We start from the raw sequence: 27439 nt of genomic DNA, 5'->3' as shown, positions 1-27439 counted from the left end.
TTAAAGATCCATTTCAACCCAAGCAGTTCAGTTATTCCATGACGTCTTTGCTAAAGTATTTCTCTGTACCTCTCTTTTCTTCTCTCCATGGGGATTTTACTTTATTGCTGATGCATCCTCTGTAGTCCCCTGACAAATTTTTACAATATATATAATGTATTTTTTAGTCTACCTTTTCCCTGTGGTTAGTAACCATGGTTCATTGCTGTGGAGTTCTTGTTAAATAAAATATGAGATCAATTCAAAAGTTATCAGTATTACTGGAAACATGAGACTTCTCACAATGTCTGCCTATTTTTAGTGCTGATCAGAACCAGTAAGAGTGCTCCAAGTCATCAAATAACTTTTTGTTTTTGAAGATAATTTGAGATCACGTCAGTGGTATATTGTTTCATATTTTATTTCCTTTGTTAAGATTTTGGTCTACAGTTGTTAATTTTTTAGATGTGACATCATGTGCATGTTTCTGTGATTTTCTTCAACCCAGAGATTACAAAGCCATTTGTTTTTTTCCCATCAATGTTACATTTTACTGACAATTACAGGTATTTTAAATTCTATTCTTCTGGGGTTTTTTTTCCCCTCCAGGAATGTTCCTTTCAGTGTTTTTCCCCAAGGAAAAATCTATTTTAGCAAAATACCGTATGTCAAAACATTTTGATTTTCACTCCTATTAATTCTGTCTTGTCTTTAGATTTATGTTACACTCTTAATTGCAATATTAAATACTGTTTCTATATTCACAGATTTTCATTTTTTTATTCAGAAATAGATCTTGGACTTTATTTTGTGAAAAGGCCAAAATTTTTGTTTTGTTTTCTAATATGAAACAAAATCACATTTTGAAATGCTGGAATTTCATGGAACAGCAGTTCTCAGTTTCAGAATCTTGGTTTCACATCTGTTTAGTACCACAGTGGATGTCTAGCACTGAAGCATCCAGCCTTTGCCTGACTCTTGGTATCACAGTTGATCAAGTGACAGTCTTTATGTCCCATTCTCAATATCTATTTTAACTTTTTTCGTGACTATTAGAACCTACAGTTTTATCTGCCACCTATAAGGTGAATACCACCAGCCAGCAAAGCAGCATTATTATTATGGTATGCACAATCAGAAACACTGTAGAAACATGGAGTTCTTCAGGGAGACTCTGTTGTTTAAGTAATACTGTGGCACATTTCAGGATCCTTTACTTTTTTGCAAGTGAAATAAATCAGAATCTGTCCTTAATTTTTCCTCTGAGAAAGTTCAACTGCTTTATTTTGGATAGAAGTTAAATGATCCAACTGCTTTATTTTGGATGGAAGTTAAATGACCCAACTACCTTCTCTAAAATCTAAATTTATTAGAACTCAAGGCAGACAGCATATTGGCAGGTGTAGTCTAGAGGTAGTTATTCAGGACTATGTGATGTGGAAGAGTCTGGCTTACCTTTTTGACTGATCTGAATTTTGCAGTCTGTCATGTTATGATGCCATTGATGGTAGCATCATGACTTTTGAAAACTGTTGGCTATAAGGCTGAGTTAAAAGAAAAGATGAGTACTATTGTTTGATTTCAAAGTATGCCAGTAAAGAATGTTAGAAAGGGTTGCTCAGAGGTCAGCAGAATTATCTAATAGAATAAAAAAAGCAGATATTTTTCCTCCAGTGTCTCCCCAAAGCATTCTCTTCTCTAAGCAGAATAGCCTCACTTCTCTCATACTGTATTCATTGAGGTGCTTTAGTTCTGTGATCATCTTTGTGGCCTCCTCTGGATCCACTCCGACAGGTACAAGTCTCTCCTGTGCTGAGGACCTGAGAGCTGGACACAGTGCTCCAGGTGAGGTCTCATGAGGGCAGAGGGGCATAATTTCTTCCCTTGACCTGTTTGTCACACCTGGGATGGCCCAGTGTAGCTGGTAAATAATGCATAATGCAGTTGGTAAAGTGTTAAGTAGTGTATTACCGACTGAAATGGAATTTGGAAATCAGAAATTAAGTTGGACTTGTTAGAAGTACCAGACTGTAGAAATGGTAGCTTTCCTCAAAGACCCTGGTTGTTGTTAATTCTGCCAGTAAGGACCTTGATTTCTGCTGTAAAGAATAAGGGAGTTGCTGCTAACACAAAGTAGGAGTCTACCATTGTAACTGAGGAAAGCTGAGGGGTAACATATAGCAAGACCTGGATGCCTGCAGAAGAAGTGAGATGAAATTCAGTGGTATAAAATGTAGGGTCATGATGATGGGTGTATGCTCTCATAAGAACAGGATCTCATCAGCTGGGATTGCCAGGCAAGGTAGCTGCTGTAGTGTCACCCATGGTTGGCTAAATCTTAGCCCTTGGTGGAAACCATATCAAAGGGTGGTAACCTCATGTTATGCACCTAGACAATTACAGCAGGCACAGAAAGATGCTGATACTACCATTTGAGGTATGATAGGATATCTTTTTGGATGTTCAATGGAATTTTGGTCATCCATGTTCTGAGTAGATAATACTGACACAGCTGCAGAGAGGGATTACTAACTAGGATAAACAGGGAGTGAATTGCTGACGACATCGAGAAAGGTTCTCTTGTTTATCCTGGCACAGTGAATCCTGAGAGGTTCTGTGATTACCTACTCATTGTAAATATCACAGGAATAAATACCAGGGAGAGAAAACAGTTTAGGCTAAGGGCCAGTGTAACGACGTGTATTTGTATTCCACGGACAGATTCAAGCGAGATCTCTTTAGTGCTCTTGGGGGAAGAGGTTTATTCAGGATACATTTGTGACCCTGCCTCGAGCTGCCAGGCACAGCACGTGGCTGGGCCTCGGGTGATGGGGGAGGGGAGAGACAGAGAGGAGAGCAGGGACTCCCGGAGGACTCTCCAGGAGGGGAAGGGAAGATCCAAGAGGGCGTCCAGCCCCCTGGAGACCCCTTATCAAGGGGGGCTCCAGGGTGGGCTGGAACAGGACCTGGGCCAATGGGGTCACAGGCACCTGATGGTTCAGGGGAGGGTTACAGATGTGGGGTGAACCATACATTCTGGGGGGTGACATGGGAGAATCCATTCGGCTTTTGGACCCCGTTGTAGGTGAGGGTAATTGTCCAGCCAGTAGGGGGCGTTATATTCGTCCTGGCTGTACCATTGTGGTTCTTAATCATATTTATCTACCCTCCCCAACATCTCCCCCTTTTTCACTGAACCATTTGAAATATTAAATATTGATTTAACAACTATTTTCTGCACACTTGGAGGTGTACAGGGTATTGTTACTAGAACTATACTTATTGCTACTGAAACAGTCAAGCTTATTTTACAGAGTTCCTTTAGCCAAGGTGCAAGTCTCGAACCATTAAGTCAACTGTGTAGCTGAGATGGCTTTATTGTTATTAAATCACTGATTATAGTAGGGGAGGCATTGTCAGAATTTTTTTTGGAAAAGGTCTTATAATTAAACGGGTTGAAAAAGGTTTGTTAGGGTTTGTGTTAGATATATAGGTGGTCTTAGAGCTTGCAGGCTTGGCTAAAGCTACTCGGCATTTGTCCTTGGTTGAATTATAAGTAAAACTTCAATATAAAAACTGAAACAGAAGAACAAAAACAATATGCACGCATTAAACGATAGAAAGTCCATTTTTCTCTCGATGACGCAGCGTGGTTCAGGTTTGGGTGCTGGCTTCTTGGCTTGTGCTTGTAGAGGAACTGTCTGGTGTGGGGGTGTCAGCAGATTTCGGAGCATGGTAAGGCTTCACGTTCTTTCCTGGGACCCACTTAAGTCCTTGACCTGTAGAAACACAAGCAAAACCTTTTCCCCACGTTATGAGGTTGTATGGACCTTCTATTTGCCCTGTGTCTAAGTTTTTTATTAAAACTGGGGGGTGTTCCTTAATTTTTGCTTTTTTGTTGTTCAGAAAGTGTCTGTAGATGGGGGGGTCGGGCTCTTCTGTAGAGCTATTTAGGAAATTGTAAACATACAGAGCTTTACTCAATCTCTTTTGAGGTGTAGCTTGATCTACTCCTCCTTTCTGTTGATTTAAAATGCGTTTTAGGGTTTGGTGTGTTCTTTCTACCATTCCCTGACTCGTGGGGGAGTGAGGGATGCCAAATGTATGGTGAACACCCCAATCATTCAGGAATGTGGCTAGTTCTTGTGAGGTATATGAGGGGCCATTATCAGTTTTAATTTCTTGGGGAACACCTAAATAGGAGAAGGCTTGTGAGAAATGTTGGCAGACATGCTTGGCTGTTTCCCCTGTATGTACAGAGGCAAAAATTGCATTTGAAAATGTATCAATAGAGACATGGATGTTTTTAAACTTCCCAAAAGATGGATATTTAGTGATATCTGTTTGCCATTTCTGTAGGCTCTCCAACCCTCGCGGGTTGGTGGCTGCTGAAGGGGGGAGGGGTTGCACATGCTGACAGCTTGGGCAAGCTCGTACAATATTTTGTGCTTGCTCTAGGGAAATGTGAAAATCTCGTTTGATGGCCTGTGCGTTTTGGTGAAAGAATGCATGGCTCAATTTGGCTTGTTCAATAGTGTTGGGCAAGGTGGTTGCAGCAAGCACCGAGGTGGATTTCTCAACGCTTGCTGAACCTTCCTCATCAGACGCGGCTGATGCCAGTGCATCAGCGCGTGCATTTCCCTCTGCCATGAATCCTGGAAGACCAGAGTGAGCCCTGATATGAGAGATAAAGTAAGGATTAGCTCTGTGTGATAAAATGTTATATAAGCAGGTAAGCCAAAGACACAAATTATTGTTGCTTACATCCTTTAGAACGGATCCCTCAATTCTCTTAATGACATTAGCTACATAAGCTGAATCTGTGATCAGGTTGAAAGGTTCCGGAAAGAGCTGAAATGCTCTTACAACTGCAGCCAATTCAACAATCTGAGGGGAACCTTCAACTTTTTGGACATCTTGTTCCCAGGTTTCAGTTTTTGTATTTTGCCATGTAACAACTGAGTTGTGTGTTCGGCCTGACCCGTCAGTGAAGATAGTAATTGCATTTAAAGGTTCTTCACTGATCAGGGGCTTCTCCTTATAACATAACTTGGCTTTGATCATTTTGTGTGCTGGGTAGTGAATTGAGCAGGTGCCTGGGAAGTTCAGCAAGGCATACAGCAGGTCCTCCGATTTTTGCATAGCCCAGTCAAAATATGTTTTCTTCATGGGCAGGTAAATAGTTTCAAACTCGCGGCCTGCTATTGAAAGGAGCCTTGCTCTGCCTTTGATGATGATCTGTGACATCATCTCCAAAGGTGTGAGGATTGTCTTTGGTGACCTATAGGAAATAAAAACCCATTCAATTATTAACAGTGGATCCTTGAGAGAAGAGTCCCATTGGAAGATGAGGCCGCACAGCCTCAACTTTTCTCCCAGGATTGCAAGGAAAAAGGGTTGACCAGGAACATAGCGATGTGCCTGCCTGTTCTGCAGAGCGTCAGTGATGTGTTCTAGGGCTTTATAAGCCTCTGGAGTGAGAGACCTGGGGGATCTGAGTTCATTGTCTCCCTTTAACAGATCAAAAAGTGGAGCAAGTTCATCAGCAGTTATTCCTAAGACAGGCCTAACCCAATTAATTTCCCCTAAGATCTGTTGTAAGTCCTGTAGAGTGCGGACATCGGTTCGGATTTGTATCTTTTGGGGGGAAATAGACTGATCTGTTAGTTTCCAGCCTAGATACTTCCAGGGGGCAGTTTCTTGTATTTTTGATTCAGAGATCACAAGTCCAGCCTTTTTTACTTCAGCAACAGCATAACTACAAGTCCCTCTCATCTGCTCTTGTGTTGGTGCTGCAATAAGCAGATCATCCATGTAGTGAAGGATAACGGATTGTGGAAATTTTTGGCGGACTGGAGTCAGCGCGCGGGCGACGAAATATTGGCAGATAGTAGGCGAGTTTTTCATTCCTTGGGGGAGGGAAAGCCAGTGATACCTCTGAAGCGGTTCTTGTAAGTTCGTACTCGGGACGGAGAAGGCAAAACGAGGAGCGTCATCTGGATGCAGAGGGATGTTGAAGAAACAGTCTTTCAGATCTATGATGATAAGAGGCCAGTCTCTGGGTATCATGGACAGGTTGGGCAGGCCAGGCTGGAGTGGGCCCATGTTTTCGATCACTGCATTGATTTTTCTGAGATCGTGTAGCAGTCGCCAGGTGTTAGAGGTTTTCTTATGGATCACAAATACAGGTGAGTTCCAGGGGCTGTTAGTGGGCTTAATGTGGCCCTTCTGCAGTTGTTCTGCTACCAGTTCTTTGAGGGCACTCAGCTTGTTATCTGGCAGGGGCCACTGATCGACCCAGACAGGGGTGTCAGTCTTCCAGGTCAGTTTCGGAGTGCTGAGTGCTTTAGTGGCCCCTACAAAAAACCCAGTTCAATTTTAGCTCCCCATGCAGAAAGCAAGTCCCTTCCCCATACTGTGATGGGTTTCTGAACCACATAAGGGCGAATCAATGCTTTCACTCTGTCAGGCCCTTCAATGCTGATCACAGATTCGCTTTGCAAGCACGGAGTGACACCTCCGATGCCTGTGAGAGTGCTTGGGGGAGGTACCAACCTCCAATCAGTAGGCCAATAACAAGAAGAAATTACAGAAACGTCTGCCCCCGTGTCAATCATCCCCTTGATGGTGACTCGAACCCCGCCATTTGATAGTTCACAAGTTAGCATTGGTCTTTGGTCACTTATGTGTTGAACCCATAGGACCTCGGGGTTTTTAGAAGCGACTGGGAAACAACGTGGTGGTATCTGGTCTATGGCTCCCATAGGCAGTGCAATGGCAGTGGCTATAGGGGTTTTAGGTGGAATATGCAATGGGGGGTAGTAAGCCTTGGCTAACACTAATAGTTCTTCATTGCAGTTAGCAGAGACTACACAAGGTAGAACAAGTAGCCCCAGGATGCAGTTCCTTTCTTTGCCAACTATTAGAAAGTCTTGCCGGAGTTGTGAAGGCCCAGTGATTCCTGTCGAAATATAGTCGTAGCCATCATCCTTTAAGAAGGTTGTTGGCTTGGAGGTCGCCAGAGTGCACCAGGTGCCTGGGGATAGTAAGTTTGAGTCATTAGCTGGGATTGTGCTGGTGATGCAGCGAAGGGCATTGGGACCGGGATATTCGCAGATTTTACCTCGGGGTTTTGGGGGGCCACCATTTGTTTCATCACGCGGTGACGCGGCGCGCTCGCCTTGGAGTTTTTTGGATTAGGTCTTCTACTCGCATCTTGTTTGGATCGGCACTGCCAGGGCATATGTTTTCCTTTTTTGCAGGTGGTGCACGAATCAGGCGTTTGTGGGCTTTTGTTGACTTCTGTGCAATCCTTTACAATGTGGCCAGGTTTTTTGCAGAGGTAGCAGGGTCCTAAAGGCAGAGCAGCTTGCATGACAGCCATGGTGTTGTATTGTTGTTGGGAGCTGAGATGCAGGGCAGTTAGAAGTTCCGTAAGTCTCTGGTCTCTTGCTTCTGCTTGTTGTGCTTGTGCTGCAAGAGCCCTTTCCAGTTTATCTCCCCGGGTTTCTTCGGGTTCATGTGCTTGGACGACTGCCACGTCATGTGGGCTCCCAACATAGTTGCACGCTTCAATCATCTCAGGCACTGTAGGTTTTTCTTTTCCTAGGGCCTTGATGATTCGTTTGCATTGGGCGTTGGCATTATTTTCGAGGATGTCCCGGATCATTATCGGCCGGGCCAAATCATCACCACATTGCCTTTCAGTAGCTTGAATTACCCGGTCTACAAATGTGGTGAATGGTTCAGATGAGCCTTGGGTAACTAGATTGTATGCTTCTTCGGAAGTTCCCGCTGGCTGAATCTGTAAAAAGGCTCTGCGAGCCATCCTTTTGACATCATCCAATACCATTTTGGGTAGATTCGCCTGATGTTCGATCTTATCATCTGGTGGGTCACCTGTTAATTTAGACAAGGTAAGGGTGCGAAGGTGTGCATCAGTGCTTTGTCTATATGTAGTCAGGACTCCTGCAAGCATTCTCTTCCATTTAAGATCCCACAATATATATTGTGAGTCCGTGAGAAATGTGGTGGCAAGATGTTTGCAGTCATTTGGCGTGAGTGTGTGTCTCTCTAGGGTACTTTTCAACAGCTGTTTGAAATAGGAAGAGGAGATGCCACCGTCATTAATTGCTTTTCGCAACTCTTTTAAATCATGGGAGGGAAGGAATGTCCATGTTTTGAGATTAGCAGGTTGTTGGTTGGGTATTGCCGGTATGGCTTGGGAAGGCAGGTTGTCTTCTTTGTGGTTATCATATTTGATTTCAGGGCAGTTAGTCAATTGAAGATTGTAGGCACTGTGTTGAGAATTTGGTGAGACTGGGATAGAAAGGTTAGAGTTTGCAGGGGTAACATAGTTCTCTGTCTGTCGTTTGTTTGTAGAAGCTGCAGTTACATTGTTGCGTTCACGTTGCTGAGGCATAGTGTCTTCGTTAGGGTGTGGTGAGGAGCTGCTAGTGTGGGAAGCAGGGGCTGCTGCCAGCTGAGGCAGAGGAGCAGGGGGGGTGGAGGTCGCGGGCAGCAGCACCTGTGGGGAACTGGGATTTGTGGAAGGATATGCTGTCGCTATGGCATTGGTTGCTGTGGCAGTCTGAAGATACGGCGAAGGGAGGGGTGCGGAGGGATATGGTGATGGGTTTGGGAAACCCGGAAGTGGTGCCGGCGTTGGGGGGTTCCGGGGTTCTGTAGCCAGAGGCAGGGGCTGCGGCGCCGCGGGGGGATGGGGGGGTGGGGACGGCGGGTTTGCGTCTGCCGGGGGGTCCGGCCGCGAGTGCAGGAGGCGGGCGGGCAGCGGGGGTGCTGCGCCGGGAGCCGGGGCGTCCCTGGGAAGGACGGGCGGTGCCGCGGCTGCAGGGGCGGGGTCCGGGGCGCTCGAGGGAGAAGAGGTGGAAACAGGGGCGGGGTCATGGCCGCGCGAGAGGGGGGCGGCGGCCGCGGCCCCGGGGGCGGGGTCCGGACTGCGGGGGAGGGGGCCGGCGGCCGCGGGGGCGGGGGCGGGGTCTGGACCGTGGGGGAGGGGGGCGGCAGCCCCGGGGGCGGGGTCAGGACCGAGGGGGAGGGGGGCGGCAGCCGCGGGGGCGGGGTCTGGACCGAGGGGGAGGGGGGCGGCAGCCGCGGGGGCGGGGTCTGGACCGAGGGGGAGGGGGGCGGCAGCCCCGGGGGCGGGGTCAGGGCTGCGCGGGAGGGAGGCGGCGGCCCCGGGAGTGGGAGCCGCCCAGCCCAGGGCCGGCGCATGGCCGGCGTGTTCGCCGGACTAGGGGACTTCCGGGTGGGTCGGGAGGGTGGCCGCGGAGGCGAGCGTATGCAGCTTTTGCAAAATCGCAGCTGACGCTTGAAATTGTGTTTGTAAAATAGCCATTGACTGGGTTTGTGCTTGTAAAATGGCTGTTGTTTGATTTTGTAAAAGTTCGGCTATAGTAGCCACCATAGCCGGGACAGGCAATGCTGGGGGGCCGGGCGGGGGGGAGGTGGGGCCCGCGGAGTAGTTTGGGGGGGAGGAGGTGGCCGCAAGGGCGGGTTCTGGGTTGCGGGTGAGGGGGGGGGCGGCTGCGGCAGGGAGCGCCGCTCGCTCAGAAACCGGCGAGTCGCTAGCCGCCTCGCCGGCATTGTCACCGCAGCGCGGGGTGGGGGTGCAGTCCGGCGGGGATTGTTGAGCCACGGCGGGGAGCGGTTTGGCTGCTATCTGCGGCTTTTGAGAAGCGCAGATTCCTGCCACCACTCTATAAGCAGGGAGCAATTCGCAAGCATAGGGGTCCCGCCGTGAAATGTCGTTAAACAGTGTATGTCCCACGGACTCCCAAAAGTCTCCACAAAACACAGCAGAGCGCTCGGCATATGGGAACTTAAGTAAGATCCATTCTAGGAGTTTTCGTAGCTCTTTTTTAGGCAAATTACTATTATGGCTACGTAATAAGTGGTTAAGTTGCTTATAGAGATCTCTATCAGCTGCAGAGTGGGACTGTCCCATTTTTAAACCAGTGTGGCTCACCTCGGTGTCGCAGGAGCGGGATCCTCTGTCAGGGTCCGACGTTTACTGCAGTCGGTGCTGAGGTCACCGCGGGGCTTCTCAAGAGCTTCAGCGCGGGCAGTGCTAAGCAGTGCTCGCCTGTGCTTTGTGTACGTGGCCACGTGGCGCGGCAAGTCTCGTCACAAAGCCTTGGGTCGCCGCGGAATCGCGGCGATCTCTTGTGCTCGGAGAATAATGGCCAGAAGTCGTATAAGGGCTCTAAGAGCTCGCTACTATGTAACGAGTTGCTGAGTTGTAGGACGGCTTCGGGACTTTTTAAAGAGCTCCGGTTCGTTACTGCCTAGCAGCAGAATGCCGTGCTCGCGACCACGATGGCGAGGAAATACCTGGTTATTTAGTTAGTGTCCATGGAAAGGTGTCCTACAGGTAGAAAAGCTGGAAAGCATCCAGACGGGTGCAGTTGCAGGTCACCGTGGGTTCGTATTCGACGATGGGCGCCAGTCTGTAACGACGTGTATTTGTATTCCACGGACAGATTCAAGCGAGATCTCTTTAGTGCTCTTGGGGGAAGAGGTTTATTCAGGATACATTTGTGACCCTGCCTCGAGCTGCCAGGCACAGCACGTGGCTGGGCCTCGGGTGATGGGGGAGGGGAGAGACAGAGAGGAGAGCAGGGACTCCCGGAGGACTCTCCAGGAGGGGAAGGGAAGATCCAAGAGGGCGTCCAGCCCCCTGGAGACCCCTTATCAAGGGGGGCTCCAGGGTGGGCTGGAACAGGACCTGGGCCAATGGGGTCACAGGCACCTGATGGTTCAGGGGAGGGTTACAGATGTGGGGTGAACCATACATTCTGGGGGGTGACATGGGAGAATCCATTCGGCTTTTGGACCCCGTTGTAGGTGAGGGTAATTGTCCAGCCAGTAGGGGGCGTTATATTCGTCCTGGCTGTACCATTGTGGTTCTTAATCATATTTATCTACCCTCCCCAACAGGCCAGTATTCTTACAAGAGCAGCAGGTATACACTGACTAAATAAATTTAAGATGGAAGTGAGAGAAGGGCTCCCCACAGTGAAGTTTTCAAGCTGGAAAAGTGGGAGTGAGAAAACAGACTGCTTCTAATATGAGCTTCATCAACTTTTGAAAGAGGAACAGAGATCACTAGTTAGCAAGTTCCTCCCAGACACCATTCTACAAGAGAATGTCGTGGCTGCTCACGTGCCTTAACAAAGTGCCTTACCATGGCAATAGCTTTGTCACAGGAGATGGGAGGACAGGATGTCACTGTGTTCTGCTCCCTGCTGGTCTGCTTGTGGGAACCCTGGGAGAACTCTGGTCTTGAGACGAGGGATGGGAGCTCCGTGGGGGTGGGGAAACAGGTGCAGTATTCATTCATGACCGCACTGATTATTTACAAGTCAGGGAAGTCTGTGTTAGGAGCACAGTTCTCACCTTGGCAGAAAGATAACCTGGTGAGCCTGTCTCCACCAGCTGTATCCAGGACAAACATTTCTCACTGTAAAAGAGCAGTGACTATTTTATAATATCTCCTGGGTACTGCATTTTGGATAATTATAATTGACATAGTAAAGGGTTTGTCATATGAGTGCTTTGGGCTTGTTAATTCTAGGTTGTGAGGAAACTTAAGTAGGAATGAATGAGGAATAGCTCTGGGAAGGCTGCTCCTAATAAATGATTTGCAGCAATGCCCAGGATGCTATTTAAGAGGATAGTGCCTCTGGGATCCAGCTGATTAACAAAGATGGTTTAGCTGTGGGAGTCCAGAGCTAGAAGCCAGAAGATGTATAAATTATAATAAGCAGCTTGTGCCTTCTCTGTGGTGAGGTGAAGCAGATTTTGTGGAGGAGTTAATAGGTGTGTGCCTGTGGCCCAGGCACCAGGCTGGGGTTTTGGGGCACCGCAGCACTAGAGGTGGCCATGACTGCAGTGAAATAAGTATCCTTATTATATATGCTGTGAGTCCATTTGGTATGTGCCTTGCAATGGAAATGATAAAGACAGCCTTGCAGATGAAGGCTTGGTGAAGAAAAAAAAGCAGAAAGAAGGAAGCAGAAGAAGTAATGCCTCAGTGTAGAGAGGTACAGCAGAGGGGAGTTTGTGGGCTAAATGAAATGTGCTGGGAAAACAGAACTGTGAATGTTGTTGATTCTATTTGTGAAATGGGGACAAACTTGAAGACTAGTTGTATATGAGAAAAAATATGTAAGAAAACATTTACATGTGATATTTTCAACCTTAGTGTTTTAGAAATATTGAAGTGTTTTGGCAGTTTTAAGAGACCGAAGAGTGAGAAAAGAATGTTTAACTGGCTATGCTTAACATGAGCTACACATTTAATATATTTTTAATTAACTGAAAAACTGTGTTCCTATGTCATTTTGTTTCCACCATCTAATTTTCTGACTTGTTTTAATCACAACATCATTCAAATCAGAGCTGTAATTATGCCCAATTTCTGTTACTTGGATGTGCTGCCTGAAACCCTTACTATATTCTCGGCTTCTTGCTGTCCAAATAGCAGTAGGGATGAAAAACTACTATTTCCCTTCTTTGGAGGTAATTCTTTCTCTTATAATTTTCCCTTTCAACTTTATCAGGTGGATTACTTCATCATAATCTGTTTGCTGCATGTTTCATGAACAAACTACATTTGCATCTTTATTCTAAACTGTAAGAAAGTATTAAACTCCTGGGAACACCATAAGATGCATCTCTTTACTGTAACTTTCTCTTATTTGAATATGGTTGTTTTCCTTGCATTTTTGAACTTTGCCTTCCATATAAATTATTCTGCATATGTTTTTATGAATAACGTATTGTGGAATATACTGGATAAGTTACTCTGGCAAACAGTCATCTGCAGATTTTTACTTTTTGGTTGTCTCTGTATTCAATAGTAAAGAATTAAAATATTGGTGAGATTCACTTTCATTTAAGGTATCTGCAGGAAGAAACACTTTTTCAGGCTACACTATTAGTCTGAAAAAAAATCCACATTTTATCTATTTACTTAAGTAATTTAGATTTGTTTTAGCAATGATGTCAGTGGAACTGCAGTGATGTGTGAAAGTGTTACAAGCTGTGCAGCAGAGAAAGAGTGCTGGCAGTCAGAAGTTTCTTAAATAAACCTTGCCCTTCAGCTAACTGCTCTGCTTTCTCTGCTAATGTTACATCCTTTTTACTAACTTTCCTGTTACTCAAAAGTGGTATTTTCATGATCACTCTGATAATTAATCTGTATTTCAAGGTTCTGGGCAGGGCTAAACGCTTGTAAAAATCACCTCTTCTTTGATGTGGTAGATTCTCTTTCATTGTTCTCCACATTAAATTTCAGAGTATTTTCTCCATGCACTACCTTCTATTTTTTTTCCCCTCTAAATCTCTGTCTTTCTTGAATCATTCAAATTTTACATTTTCAAGAATGTGAGTTTTGTAACAAGGAGACGAGCCAGCAGCAGCCAGTGAAACTCCAAAATGAGTGGTAGCTGAACAGTTCTACACCTCAAGTACCCAAATAAGTTCCTTAGCAAGAGAGCTCTTTGAAAGAGCCTGCATAGCACATGGTGGCAGCTCCTGGAGAAAAGAGCCCTTGGCTGAGTCTGGTGGAGGAAAAGCCCTTGGCTGTGAATGATCTGGTACTGGCTACAACATACATCTGTGTCAAAGATGTTCCAGCTCTGCTGTCAGACTCGAACACCTGATTTGGATGCTTTAATACAGGGATTCAAGTGTAATGGTTGTATGAATAAATCATAATTAGTTTTTTAAAGGGAAGATAAGGGATGAAAAAAACCCCAAACCTGTAGCTCTTCCATTGATTGGTGACAGACATTTTCTTCTATAAAGCAGAGGTATTCTGTTTCACAGACAGTGGAATAAGTTTGAGTTCCAGTTTCCATATTCCAGGCATATTGTCATTTGTATGAATTTTTTAGTATTTCTTAAACACTCAGATTTCCATGTGGAACTGGGAGCAGGACCAGCTGTTTCATGCAGATAAAATATGCCTCATCCAGATACCTGTGTTAATGAGTGTTCAAGCTTTTTGTTTGTACTACAAGAAGTTGAAAGGACTGAACACCACTCTGACCTCCCTGATCACTACTCTGTGATATCCAAGGGATAACTGATTAACATAAAATCTTCGAATGGTTTGTGTTGTAAGAGACCTTTTAGAGGTCATCCTGTGCCAGCCCTTGCCATGGGCAGGGACACTTTCCACTAGATTTGGTTGCTCAAAGCCCCGTCCAAGCTGGACTTGAATACTTCCAGGTATGGGGCACCTGTGACTTCTTTGCTTTGGTGCCTCACCACCCTCATGGTAAAAAATTACTTCCTAACATCTATTCTAAACCTGCTCTTTTTCCCTTGTGAAGAATCCCTCTTCAGCTTTCCTGTAGGCCTCATTTAGGTACTGGAACATGTTCTCTGGTCTCCCTAAAGCTTTCTCTTCATGCTGAACAATCCCAATTTTTTCAGACTGTGCTCACTGGAGAGGTACTCCAGCCTTCTTCTTCAGGCCATCATCTTCATGGCCTCCTCTGGACTTAGTCCAGCCCAGGTGCGGTTTCACCCCAGTGGAGCTGAGGGGCAGAATCCCCTCTTCCCACCTCCTAGCCACACTGCTCTGAATGCAGCCCAGGTTGTCTTTCTGGGCTGCAAGACAACCTGCAAGACATTGCTGGGTCATGTTGAGCTTCTCATCCACTAACACCCCCAAGTATATCCCTGTTGGATTTCTCTCAATCCCATCAGTTCCCAGCCTGTGCAAAACCTGACCCATGTGCAAAACCTTGCCTTTGACCTTGAACTTCGTGAGGTTTGCACAGACCTGCCTCTCAAGTCTGTCAAGGTCCCTCTGGATGCTATCCCTTAGTAGAAAGTAGTACTTTTCATATAAATCCTTTGGCTGTTGTGGTAACTACGTGTTTTATAAGCCTTTTTCAGTCATAACGTAAAAGCTGAACACCATGGTTTGTATGGCAGCAGCTCAGACTTTTAGCTCTGTCTTTGCCACTTCAGTGGCCTACTGCATTAACCAAGAAAGTAGCCAAGATACCAAAGTGTCACCCAGATTGCCGAGTTTGGCCGGCTCAAGTATGTGCATGTCGGTGGACACGTTCTCCTCTGCGATGTGGGTTTCCGCTCACACTGGAGAAAAGGCTCGTGATGTCATTGCCCACTGGAGGCAGGCCTTTGCCATTCTGGGCATACCTTCTGCTGTGAAAACCGACAATGGTCCTGCTTATGCATCGCAGCAGGTGCGGCAGTTCCTGCAGTTGTGGGGTGTGTCACACAAGTTTGGTATCCCCCATTCTCCAACCGGCCAAGCTATTGTAGAACGCACTCATGGTACTCTGAAGCGGGTTCTTCAAAAACAAAAACGGGGAATGCAGGGTGAGACCCTGCACAGTCGGTTGGAGAAAGCATTGTACACCATCAATCATCTTACAGTGCAGCAGAATTCAAATAACCCTGTCATTTTAAATCATCATCTCTCATTGCAGGCTGCAGACGAGGCACATCAGCCTCGAGCAAAAGTTCGAGTGCGGAATTTAGTCACCAAACAATGGGAAGGTCCCTATGACCTTATCGCTTCGGGGCGCGGGTATGCTTGTGTATCCACAGATACTGGGGTACGCTGGGTACCTTCAAGGTGTGTTCGTCCTGATCTGCAACTGCAGAGACAGAATCCGACAAACGGGCAACATAGAAGTCGTGACCAAACTGAAAGTCATCAAATGGATGGATCATCGAGTGATGACTCAGTTGAAGATGATGGCGGGTGATCACTCTGATGATTCCTCCATGAACAGACACTGAACCTTATTCCTTTTTCCTTTTCTTTTAAACTAAAAAGGGTGAGATGTCGCCCTGATTCTTGATTTTTCTAAAGCCTTCTGAGTTTACATTCTATTGGGAAACTTTCCCACACAGTTTTTGTAAATAACGTGTTATTTTGCATTCCTTCATGGGGGTGGAGAGACTTGATGTACTAGTGCTTTGTCCAATGTCTTTGGAGAGGTGGCCCATTCACTCTCCAATCCACTGTCACCTTTGGAAAAGTATAAAAGTTGGAGTCAGAAAATAAACTCTCTCTTTTACCTTGCAAAGTGGCAAGTGGCTCGCGTTGTGCATTCTTGTGTCCTATAGCGACACCAGAGTTGTCTTTGTAAAGAGATCTTTTATACTACAGTGTCCACTGGGTCCTTTTCCTCCTTCCTGCATTTCTAATGCTATTAGTTAATGCTCTAGATGCAATGGCTAAAAGCAATGAATAAAGGAAAAATGGGATGTTGAACATTAATTATCTCCAGATATTAAATATCCCATTGGATTTTTGTACAAGGTGTAGGTTTAACAAGTTCAGCTGACATAATTTTTGAAGGGAGAGCAGAAATATTCCTTTTGAGCTCATTTCCGTCTCCCTTTATAAATGAAACCCAGAAAGCAAATACCAGTTTAATCTGAGAAGGAAGACATCTAGGCCTTGGTGTCTCTGCAGAGTATGCTGTTAAAATAATTACATTGATGCATCTGACCCCAGCATGCTTGTCTGTGTCATTTGAATAGATGAATTTCCAAATTGTATAAAATAATTGAGGATGACTAAATTACAGACAAGTTTTTCAGAAGAATAAATTCAAGGTTATTAGATACTAATGTAGGTAGTTATTGCAAAATAGCAGCTCACATGCAGTAATGTCCACTCAAGATCCAGGGAAAGAAATTCCCACTCAATGTTGCCCAAATTTTTTGGCTTGAGTCAATCTGACCTTGGTAGTACCAATTTTATGAAATGCTACTGCTACCTAAGGAGGATCCAAGAGGGGTGGAAGTACATCTGAGGAGTTCCTTTCCAGTCTTTTGTACTGAGTTCATGTAAATCTCTGTGCTTCAGTTCATTTGTTCCTTGCTTGTCACATTTCAACAATTAGCAAGGACCTGTTACAAACCAAAACCAATGAATCAGTGACAGAGGGAGAGCAAAACCACTTGTTCTATTTCTGTTAATTCAGACCATTTCCATGTGATGTGTTAATTTTGCCTCTACAGGTCTATTAGCACAACTGTGAGAATTGTAAGTTTTGATCAGGGAATGGAAACAAATGACTAGCATATAGAAGAGGAGGACTTTTAAAGTAGTTTTACCACAGAGAAAATTATGGTAGAATGATGTAGTGTGGAATAATGCCTAAGGCTCATCCTTTCCAGGGAAACTTATTTACAGATGCAGAGTAAATCTGTAGCAAGAGCAGAGTGAGAGCATGGTGGACACTCTTGAGCAGCGTGCCACAATGCCATTATTTCTGGGTTCTCCAGGTAAAGCAAATGAGGATGTATAAGGATATGTGTATAGGGTTGCTCTAAACACACAGAAAGGCTGTAACATCTCCCTCACTGGGGGCTTGTAAATAGATTAAACCAAACCAGAAGTGGTTTTTATCATTGATATTCGTGCAGTTGATCCTGTTCAAGGTGAGCTGGATGAACTTGGATGACTTTTCAAAGTTCTTTCCAGTCATGATTTTCATGCTTCAGTGACACACAGGAAATCCACTGCTCCCACTGGAGCGATGAATTCTCAGCACCCTTGAAAAGCCCAGGTGAGCATATGCTGAATTATGGCTATGCATTCAGTGTTGTTGCAGACAGTGGTAAAATTGAATGGAGAGCAAGGAAATTAGGGAATACAGGGACTCTGAATCAGGCTTGTGTAAGCACAGCCTCATACAAAGGGGCACTGGTTTTGTTCAGTCATAACACCTCTTTACAAAAGGCTGCAGGGAGCAGGGTGTGTGCTTCACCGGGGAGGGAAGAAATGCCACATGTCACTTTGCCCTGAGCTTGGAGACCTGCTGCAGTTCTCACTGGTGTTACTGGGAGCAGGCACTTAATGCTCGGCAGCATCACACCTTGTGAATGGGACCAATTTCTCACTGTGGATTAGGTTGTACTGACTCCCTGCACTCCAGAAGAAAACATGTTCTCTGCCTTTAGTGATCAAACTCTCATTAAACAGTGAATAGCCATTCTGTTTTGTGTTTGTGAAGTTGCTTTTCCTTTTCCTCTCCTGTGAAAGCTCTGCAGAGAGGAACGGCTGTTCCGCCATGGGAGGTCCTGTCTTACAGCACTGCTGTCATTAGTCTTCTGTCACACTGTCAGGCTTTCATGACTCAGGCATTAAAAAAACCAAATAACCAAGCCTCTTTCTGAACAAAAATAGCCTAAGAACAGTTTTTTAAAAGCAAATACAAATAATTAGGTCATATTTTCTTTCTGAAAGATTTTAATGGGACTCATGATTTTACTGCTTGAACTGAAGCAACTTGAATGCTTAATTATTATTTTTGAACAAAATTCAGTGCCATTGAAGTCACTCGAGAGCTTTGATAGATTAAAAAAAAAAAGGAGAAAGAGGTCTTGAATATTCAGTAACTTCAAAAAGGGTTTTGTAGTTGAGGTCAGTATTTCTCAGCAGATCTCTAATTTATCAGAAAATGGTTCCCGAAAGAGGAGAAAAAATTAAAAATAAATATGTGCACTTTTCTGCTTATATAAGCAAGCAGGTATAATAAAATAAGTGTCAAAGCTGAGCCTAGATTTTATTGTGTTGTAAGTGAAAATTGCTGTAGCAATGCCATATTAGAAAGTACATGGCTCCTCAAAAAAAAAAAAAAAAAAAGCTGAGATTGGTGATGTTGGGCATGCTTGCAGTCATGGTGTAAACCATACTTGTACACAGGTCATGTCCAAGTTATGAGTATCTCTGACTAACATAGTGAGGTGCCACCTGAGATAAAAATGTAGATCTCAGAAGAAAATCAACCACATCAAGTATCTCTGTGTGAATTTGAATTATCCAACATAGATCCTTACCACCCAGATTTCCTCTACTATCCTCCTTCTCATGCAGTCTTTGGCAGGTGGAAATACTGCTCTAGTAGGCTGCTGAGCTTCACAGGTGGTGCATCTGTCTGGTTCTGTGGAGGTGCAGTGGTGGTGGCTCCCATGAGGTCCTTTCACATCAGCCAGTCACATGGCTTTGCTCCCACCATCCTGGCAGCGAGGGGCAGCTGTCTGGCACCTCCTCACTTCCAGTTCATGAAAAGAAATTAAATACTTTACACAGTCCTTCAGGCCAGAAAATTTATCACCAAGATTACTGATCTCAATCCAAATTGAGGTAATATGCTATTCACCTCCTTCCCCACCAGTACTCAAGCCCCCCAGCCTTGTGTCTTTGCTCTTCCTAGATGACTGGTTCCATTAGCCCCTCTGTTTCCACCAGGGATTTGGAAAAACTAATTGACTTCAGATGCTGGTTTGTGGGGCAGGGCTGCAGTGGTCTGTAAGCATCAGATCTGGCCAACTCCAACCCAGGTCAGAGGGACTGCAGCAGAATGAAAGCTGTGCCCCAGGAAGTGAGGTAAGAGGAGAGGACTCCTCTCTTTCTCCTGGCACAGGTCTTGTGGAGGAGCACACCTGTAAAGACGTGTGAGTGCTCCAGGACAGTTTGGGTGGATGCAGACGAGAGATCTCTGTTGGTTGCTCTTGGAAGATAAGGTTTATTCGGGATGGAGAAAGGCCCTGCCTCGAGCTGCTAGACACAGCACATGGCCGGGCCTGAGGTGATGGGGAGGGGTGAGACAAAGGGAAGAGCAGAGACTCCAGGAGGGGGGAATCCAGGAGGAGGGAGGAAGTTCCAAGAGGGGAGGGGAAGATCCAAGAGGGCGTCCGGCCCCTCGGAGGCCCCTTATCAGGGGGGCTCCAAGGTGGGATAGAACAAGACTTGGGCCAATGGGGTCACAGACACCTGATGGTTCAGGGGAGGGTTACAGGTGTGGGGTGAACCATACATTCTGGGGGGTGAGATGGAACAGTCCATTTGGCTTTTGGACCCCTCTGTAGGTGAGGGTGATTGTCCAGCCAGTAGGGGGCGTTATATTCGTCCTGGCTGTACTATTGTGGTTCTTCTGCTAGACAATCATATTTATCTATCCTTCCCAACACGTCCCCTGTTTTCACTGAACCATTTGAAATACTAAATATTGACTTAAAAACTATTTTCTGCACTTTTGGAGGTGTACAGGGTATTGCTACTAAAACTATACTTATTACTACTGGAACAATCAAGCTTATTTTACAGAGTTCCTTTAGCTAAGGTGCAAGGCTCAAACCATTAAATAAACTGTGTAGCTGAGATGGATTAATTGTTATCAAATCACTGATTATAGTAGGGGTGGCATTATTAGAATTTTCTGGAAAAGGTCTTATAATTAAATGGGTTGAAAAAGGTTTGTTAGGGTTTGTGTTAGATATATAGGTGGTGTCAGAGCTTGCAGGCTTGGCTAAGGCAACCCAGGCATTTGTCTTTGGTTGACTTACAGGTAAAATTTCAATACAAAAACTGAAACAGAGAACAAAAGCAACATGCATGTATATAAATGATAAAAGTCAATTTTTCTCTCGAGCTGTTTTTGGCAGCTCATTTTCTTCTGATGATTCTGCACAGTTCAGGTTTAGGTGCTGGCTTCTTGGCTTGTATTTGCAGAGGTACTGTCTGGTGTAGGGGTGCCAGCGGATTTTGGTGCATGGTAGGGCTTCACATTCTTTCCTGGGACCCATTTGAGTTCTCCACCTGTAGAAACACAAGCAAAACCTTTCCCCCATGTTAGAAGATTGTGTGGACCTTGGATATGTCCTGAATCTAAGATTTTGATTAAAACTGGGGGGTGCCCCTTTACTTTTTTGTTGTTCAGGAAATGTCTATAAATGGGGGGTGAGGCTCTCCTGCAGAGCTATTTAGAAAATTGTAAACACGCAGAGCCTTGTTCAACCTCCTTTGAGGTGCAGCCTGCTCTACTCCCCCTTTCTGTTGATTTAAAATGTGTTTTAGGGTTTGGTGTGTTTTTTCTATGGTACCTTTAACAGTGGTTTAAAGTAGGAAAAGGAGATACTACTGTCCTTGATTGCTTTTAGGACTTCTTTCACGTCCTCAGATGGGACAGCTATTTGCTGACTGAATACCACTGGCATGGCTCAGGGATTCAGACTGCTGTCTTTGTGACTATCATGTCTGATTGCATGCCAGTCTGTCAGTTGGAGATTGTCACCACTTTGCTGAGAATTTTGTAAAATCGGGATGGGAGGGTTAGGGTTTGCAGGGGTAAAATAGTTCTCTGTCTGTCCTTTATTTGTCAAAGCTGCTGTCACATTGTTTCTTTCTCCCTCTCGCTGTGTGGTTTCTGTGCCAAGCTGCGGTGGGGCGCTGCTTGCTGTTAGCTGAGGAAGAAGAGTAGGAGGGATGGAGCTTGTCGGCGGAGGCACCTGGGAGGAGCGTACCTCTGTGGAAGGATACCCTGCAGCTGTAGCTTTGGTTGCAGCTGTAGAATGTAGATCCGGTGGAGGGATATGGTGGTAGAGGTGAGGAACCCAGAAGTCGTGGCAGCGGGAGCGGCCGGGGTTGTTCAACTAAAGCCGTTGGTTGTGGCACAGCGGTGGGGTGGGGTGGGGACGTCGGGTTTGCGGCCGCCGGGGTGGGCCAGCGCAAGTCCAGGAGCGGGGAGGCCGCCAGGGGCGCGGTGCTGGGTCCCGGAACGGCTGCGGGGGGGGGTCGGGCTGAGGTGGGGCGGCCACGGCAGCGAAAGTGTGCAGCGCTTGCAGGATGGCAGCTGTTTGGTTTTGTAAAAGGTCGGCTATGGTGGCCACCATAGGACAGACGCCGCTGGGGGGGCGGGCGAGGGGGAGGTGGGGGCCGCGGAGCGGCTCGGGGGGGGAAGGCGTGGCCGCTGGGGTGGGGGTTTCCGCGCGACACGGCAGGGATTGCGTGGCCGCTTGGGGGGGGGGGGGTTGGCGGCTATCAGCGGCTTCTGAGAAGCACAAAGATCGGCCAACGTTCTATACGCTGGAAGTAGTTTGCAAGCGTCGGGATCGCGCCGTGAAATATCATTAAAAAGTCTATTTCCAACTGAGTCCCAAAAGTCTCTACAAAACACTGTGGAACAATCGGCATTCGGGAAGTTAAGTAAGATCCATTCTAGAAGGTTTTTTAATTCTTTCTTAGACGAAGTACTGTTATGGCTACGTAAAAGGTGGTTAAGTTGCTTATAGAGATCTCGATCAGGTGCAGAGTGGGATTGTCCCATTTTTAAACCAGTGTGGCACACCTCGGTTTCGCAGAAGCAGGGTCCTCTGTCGGGTTCCGACGTACAGTCCAGTCGGTGCTGAGGATCCTCCGCGGGGGTCTCCTCAGAGCTCCGGGTTCAGGCGTCACTCAGAGACGGCTTCCGGTGCTCGGGAGCTCCAGACTCCCCCTCAGAGCTTCAGCGCGGGCAGTGCAAAGCAGTGCTCACCTGTGCTCTCTGCACGTGGCAGCGTGCCACGGCAAGTCTCCTCACAGAGCCTCAGGTCACCGCCGATCCGCAAGTGGTTGCCTGTGCTCCGAGATGTAATGGGCACAAATCCTCCAAGGGCTCCGAAAACTCGCTACTTGGGAATGAGTTGCAGTGCTCGAGGATTGCCTCAGCAATTTTTAAAGAGCTCCGACTTCAACGCTGCCTAGCAACAAAATGTCGTGCTCACAACACCGATGGGGAAGAAACACCTGGTTATTTAGTTACCATCCATGGAGAGGTATCCTACAGGTAGAAGAGCTGGAAAGGCATCCAGACGGGTGTGGTTGCAGGTCACCGTGGGGTCGTATTCGAAGTTGGGCGCCAGTCTGTAAAGACGTGTGAGTACTCCAGGACAGTTTGGGTGGATGCAGACGAGAGATCTCTGTTGGTTGCTCTTGGAGGATAAGGTTTATTTGGGATGGAGAGAGGCCCTGCCTCGAGCTGCTAGACACATCACGTGGCTGGGCCTGAGGTGATGGGGAGGGGTGAGACAAAGGGAAGAGCAGAGACTCCAGGAGGGGGAATCCAGGAGGAGGGAGGAAGTTCCAAGAGGGGAGGGGAAGATCCAAGAGGGCGTCCGGCCCCTCGGAGGCCCCTTATCAGGGGGGCTCCAAGGTGGGATAGAACAAGACTTGGGCCAATGGGGTCACAGACACCTGATGGTTCAGGGGAGGGTTACAGGTGTGGGGTGAACCATACATTCTGGGGGGTGAGATGGAACAGTCCATTTGGCTTTTGGACCCCTCTGTAGGTGAGGGTGATTGTCCAGCCAGTAGGGGGCGTTATATTCGTCCTGGCTGTACTATTGTGGTTCTTCTGCTAGACAATCATATTTATCTATCCTTCCCAACACACACCTACTCTCCTCCCTGGCTCTGTGCAAAGACAAGCAGCACATGTGTGCAGGTGGCTCTGGGTAACATGCGGGCTTTGGAACCTGTAGGGGTTAGAAATGATTCCTTGTGAGATCTGGGATTGTGGCCATAAGAGCTGGATTGTACCAGCTATGGGAGGCACCCCAGGACCAGCCAGGACCTGTCTAACACAGAAGCAGTGATGCCCCTTTGCAGGCTTAGAGGATTCTGTCTAATATGCTTGTGCATAAAATAATTTCTTACCAAACCAGCAAGAGGAGTTGGGTTTGCATAATATGGTTTTGGTAGAGGGGGGTGCTACAGGGGTGGCTTCTATGAGAAGCTTCTAGAAGCTTCCCCTATGTCTGACAGAGAACCACGTAAGAATATCTATGAAGAATATGGTATGTACTGGGCTTTTGTGAGCTCAGTCATGTAGGTGGTTTGTTCGCCTGAGTAAAACCCTTGATGAGAACAATCACTAGTTTGAGGCACAATTTGGAAATTACAAGGCAGGGTGAACAAGGTTTGTACTACTACACAAAGGCACCCCAAGGAATATTAAAGCAGGCTTATTCTAATAATTATTGTGAGCATTTGAGATAAACACTGAAACTGAGCAACGTGTGGTTTTTAAGAGTCGTTGGTGTAATCCACTCTCAAGATGGCACACGGGGAACAGATAATTTGTATGGTTTTTGTATTAAACAAAATAAACAGAGCTACAGAGCCTACATCAAATCTTTAAGGTCAGTGGAATCTTTTCTTCATCTATCTTTTTTTAAAATAGGATTGTGTTATTTAGCTTTGCTATGCAAATAAGCTTTTTATTTGATAATGTGATTCATTCCTGACTTATCTTTAAATGCTTTTTAGTCTCATGAACAAAAGATTTCTGTGACTTTATCTAGCAATTTATGTATGAGCAGAGGGTCATGCACCTGTGTCCTGTGAATGAAATATCAGTAAAACAAGAATAAACCCTTCAACTAACCAAGCCACCTGTGGATGAAATGGCAAGGCATGCTGACTTTAGGATAAAGCCCTAAATCAAAATGAGGCATAACTGTTTGGTGGAATCTGACTTACTAAAAACACATCAAGAAAATGAAAATAGTATTTTGGTCAATGTGGGTGAGTGTATGGACAGCAAACTGTATGATGTGAAGAAAGAATGGTATCAGAACCAGCTTCAGAATAAGTAAAAGATGGCAAAAGAAGTTAATTGTGCTTCAAGGGGGAGGAAAAGATCAAGGTTGTCAGGGAGGGAGGGAGGAAGGAAAGGGAGGGGAGGAGGAGGGGAAGGAAGGAAGGAAGGAAGGAAGCAAGGAAGGAAGGAAGGAAGGAAGGAGGGAAGGAAGGAAGGAAGGAAGGAAGGATGGATTTGTGCCTGCCTACAGTGAATCAGTTGACCTTTAAACCTCTAGCTCTTTGGTCTCAAATAGGATGGTATTAAGTACAAAAGCAACATACTGCCATCTCATACATTCAACCTTGTATCTTTGTGCAGAGCTTAGCAGTACCTTTCAGATGTGAAGATGCAGTGGAAGTTACAGGTGCTCTGAGCTGCCTTTTGTCACCTTGGTGGTCTATGCTGTTCTGCTGAGATCTGTCCTGGTTCTGATTGCTTGCAGATCTTTTCAAGCAGTCCAGGTATTGCCAGGTATTTAACACCTGACCTGTTCCCTGTTACAGTTCTACAGCTTTCCAGGATTACATAAGCTTACATCTAAAAATGCTGGCTGGGTTCATAAACAGCAGAATGCTTGAGTTTGGTTTTATGAGCTAGTGTGCATACTAGTGCTTCAGTCATACTGAACCAATGACTGAAATAAAATGTATTGCTGATATGTGGATCTTGCAGCAGATTCAAGTATATTTTGGTGAAATAAAACCTTGGTATTCCCCTGTGAAATCATAGAGAGGAATAATTTTAGCTGCTTGGGTTTTATTCTGTATTAAATTATTTTTAAAACTGACTGATTCTAGTAGCCACTGACAAGTACAATCTCTATCTGCTAATAGTTCTCTTTTTTTTTAGATCTGTTTTCTTAAAGCTATTGAGAGAAGATATTGGTTCAACATGTTCACCTTCATTACTGTCGGACCAAAATTTTCCATGTACCTTGTGTCTGTGAAAAAGGCTGCACAACATGCTGGTTTAGGAGAAATCACAGATTTATAGATCTTAGAGCAAAGTGAGAACACAATATTCATCTAAACCAACTGCAGCTCTGCCCAGACTTCAGGTTCTTTTATTTAACTCATCAGCTTGAGGTTGACCAAAAGTATAATTCTGGAACTATACCCAGGCTTGATTTAAAGACTGCTGCAGAGTTTGTCACAGTCATTTGGAATTTGTACCAATGGTCAATTACCCTTTCTTTGAAAAATGCCCTTTCTCTGAAAAATACCCTTTCTCTGAAAAATACATACCTTATTTTTTTTGAACTCTGTTAACTTCTTTCTTCTAAAAACTGGATTTTGCTGCTTGACAGCCTCAGCAGGACTAAGGAGCCTTTTATTTTTCTCACAGATATTTCTTGTGATTGTTAGTTTGTATTTGCACAGAAAAATGTCAGAAAAATTTCTTTATAATCAGAAGCACAGTTAGACAGATATCCTTTAAACCCCAGAATTCCTGTGCTAAGGATCTGACATAATTAAAATCTGCCATCTTAGAAAAGAATTGATATGGTACTTTCTATTTCAATTACTAACCACTAGTTCTTTATTAAGTCTAATTAATTCATGGCTTGGGTATCAGTACTGGTGAAGAAAGAAGTTCAGGTATATGCTGTACTTATATTGTAGGAATCATGGTTATTTCTGTGTTCCTCAAAATGCTATTTTCAGCATTTCCTTGAGTGTATCAAACTTTCTTTGCAAATGGCTTGAGTTCTCTGTTACTGGCTTTTCCATAAGCAATTCCCTTGCAGTCATATGGCCAGATGATATCAAAAAGTATCTGGCCCACGGTCCAATTTTGCCTTGTGCCTAGGCAAAATCAATAATTACTCTAAGCCTTCTAAGGAAGGATCCTCCTGCCATTCTTTTTCACTGAGAAGTTGAAGTGCAATCAACATATTATTTCCTCAGAGAATGAAAATTAAAAAGAGTTTTTAAAAAGCTTGAGCAGTAACCTGTGTCCTGTTTCACTTGGTTTCTTTCCCTTAGGAACCAAGTAAGATCAATGGGAGACACTGTCAGTAAATCCTGCCTTGATGCATTTGTCTCACTGATTTATGAGTAATTATTGTTCCTCTTTTCTCCTTAGGGCTCTTCCTGCAATGATGGAGTGGGTCCGAACTCAGAAAGCAGGAGAAAGTGGTGTGAATATTATCACTGCAGATTTTGTAGAACTTGGTGACTTTATCAGCACAGTCATAAAACTCAACTATTCTCTGGTTGAAGGTGAAGATGACACTACTTGATAGTACTGTGATATGTGTGTTGTTGCATTATTCAGAATTTGAAAAAAAAAAAAAAGAATGATTGTATTCTAAAAGGATTATATTGTAAAACACTCATCTTCTTGTAACACACTGAGGTGTTTAGGGCTTTAGTGGGTGGGTATAAGGGAAATGTTTTCATCATTTATGATCATTTTTCATATTTGTGTTTAGTGTGAAGAGCAAACCTAAACATGTTTACAGTGTTTGATAAAAGAAGGCCATTTACAGGTTCTCCATGAGGTACCAAATGTGGTTCATGTGTCTTCTGTGGTTATGAACAGTGCCAAGAAATTTGTTGTTTTCAGAGCAAGGGGATGTATATATTGTCCTCTTCCTGCTCACAGCAGGATTCCCAACAGTGTGAGCATTGCACCAGGAGACTGAGGACAGTATATCTGGCACAAAAATTTTAAGCTGCTACATTTCATCTGTTAGGTGGTTTAACTTATCATATTTACCAATGAGCTGCAGGTTTAAATGCCTTTGTGACATTAATCCAAAGTTATGCTTCTAACACATACATAATCAGAGGACAGTAAACATGACATGTTATGTACCATAATTAGTGGACAGTAAACATCATGTACTGTGTAGCTTGCACAAAGCACAGATGAAATCCTGCTTACTTTTCATTCTCAAAATGGGGTTTTCCAATGTCTCTGCCTCAGGTCAAGCCAGCAGGTATGTGATACTGGCCTAATTCTGTAATCACAGAATGGCCTGGGTTGGAAACTTAATGATCATCTAGTTCCAACACCCTGGCCAT

At 45.2% G+C, this 27439-nt stretch overlaps 1 protein-coding gene and 1 long non-coding RNA gene across 2 annotated transcripts in view; one reads left to right on the top strand and one right to left on the bottom strand.

Annotated features, from left to right (window-relative positions):
- The window catches only part of PLCXD3 (phosphatidylinositol specific phospholipase C X domain containing 3), a 92823-nt gene that overhangs the window by 59057 nt on the left and 6327 nt on the right, over positions 1-27439 (top strand). Inside the window, exon 3 of the mRNA XM_041711154.2 lies at positions 26496-26632. Within this exon, the coding sequence (XP_041567088.1) occupies positions 26496-26632 (137 nt within the window). The remainder of the gene's footprint in view (positions 1-26495; positions 26633-27439) is intronic.
- On the bottom strand, positions 2717-7429 carry LOC140681697 (uncharacterized). Its single transcript, XR_012052769.1, has 2 exons — positions 7103-7429; positions 2717-7015 (listed from the first exon to the last, which is right to left on the bottom strand). It is a non-coding gene; the product is annotated as an uncharacterized lncRNA (long non-coding RNA).

This window comes from Taeniopygia guttata, chromosome Z (genome assembly GCF_048771995.1).
Source record: "Taeniopygia guttata chromosome Z, bTaeGut7.mat, whole genome shotgun sequence".
Classification (NCBI taxonomy): domain Eukaryota; kingdom Metazoa; phylum Chordata; class Aves; order Passeriformes; family Estrildidae; genus Taeniopygia; species Taeniopygia guttata.
The sequence above is the reverse complement of the archived record's forward strand: the minus strand, read 5'-3'. Positions and strand labels throughout refer to the sequence as shown.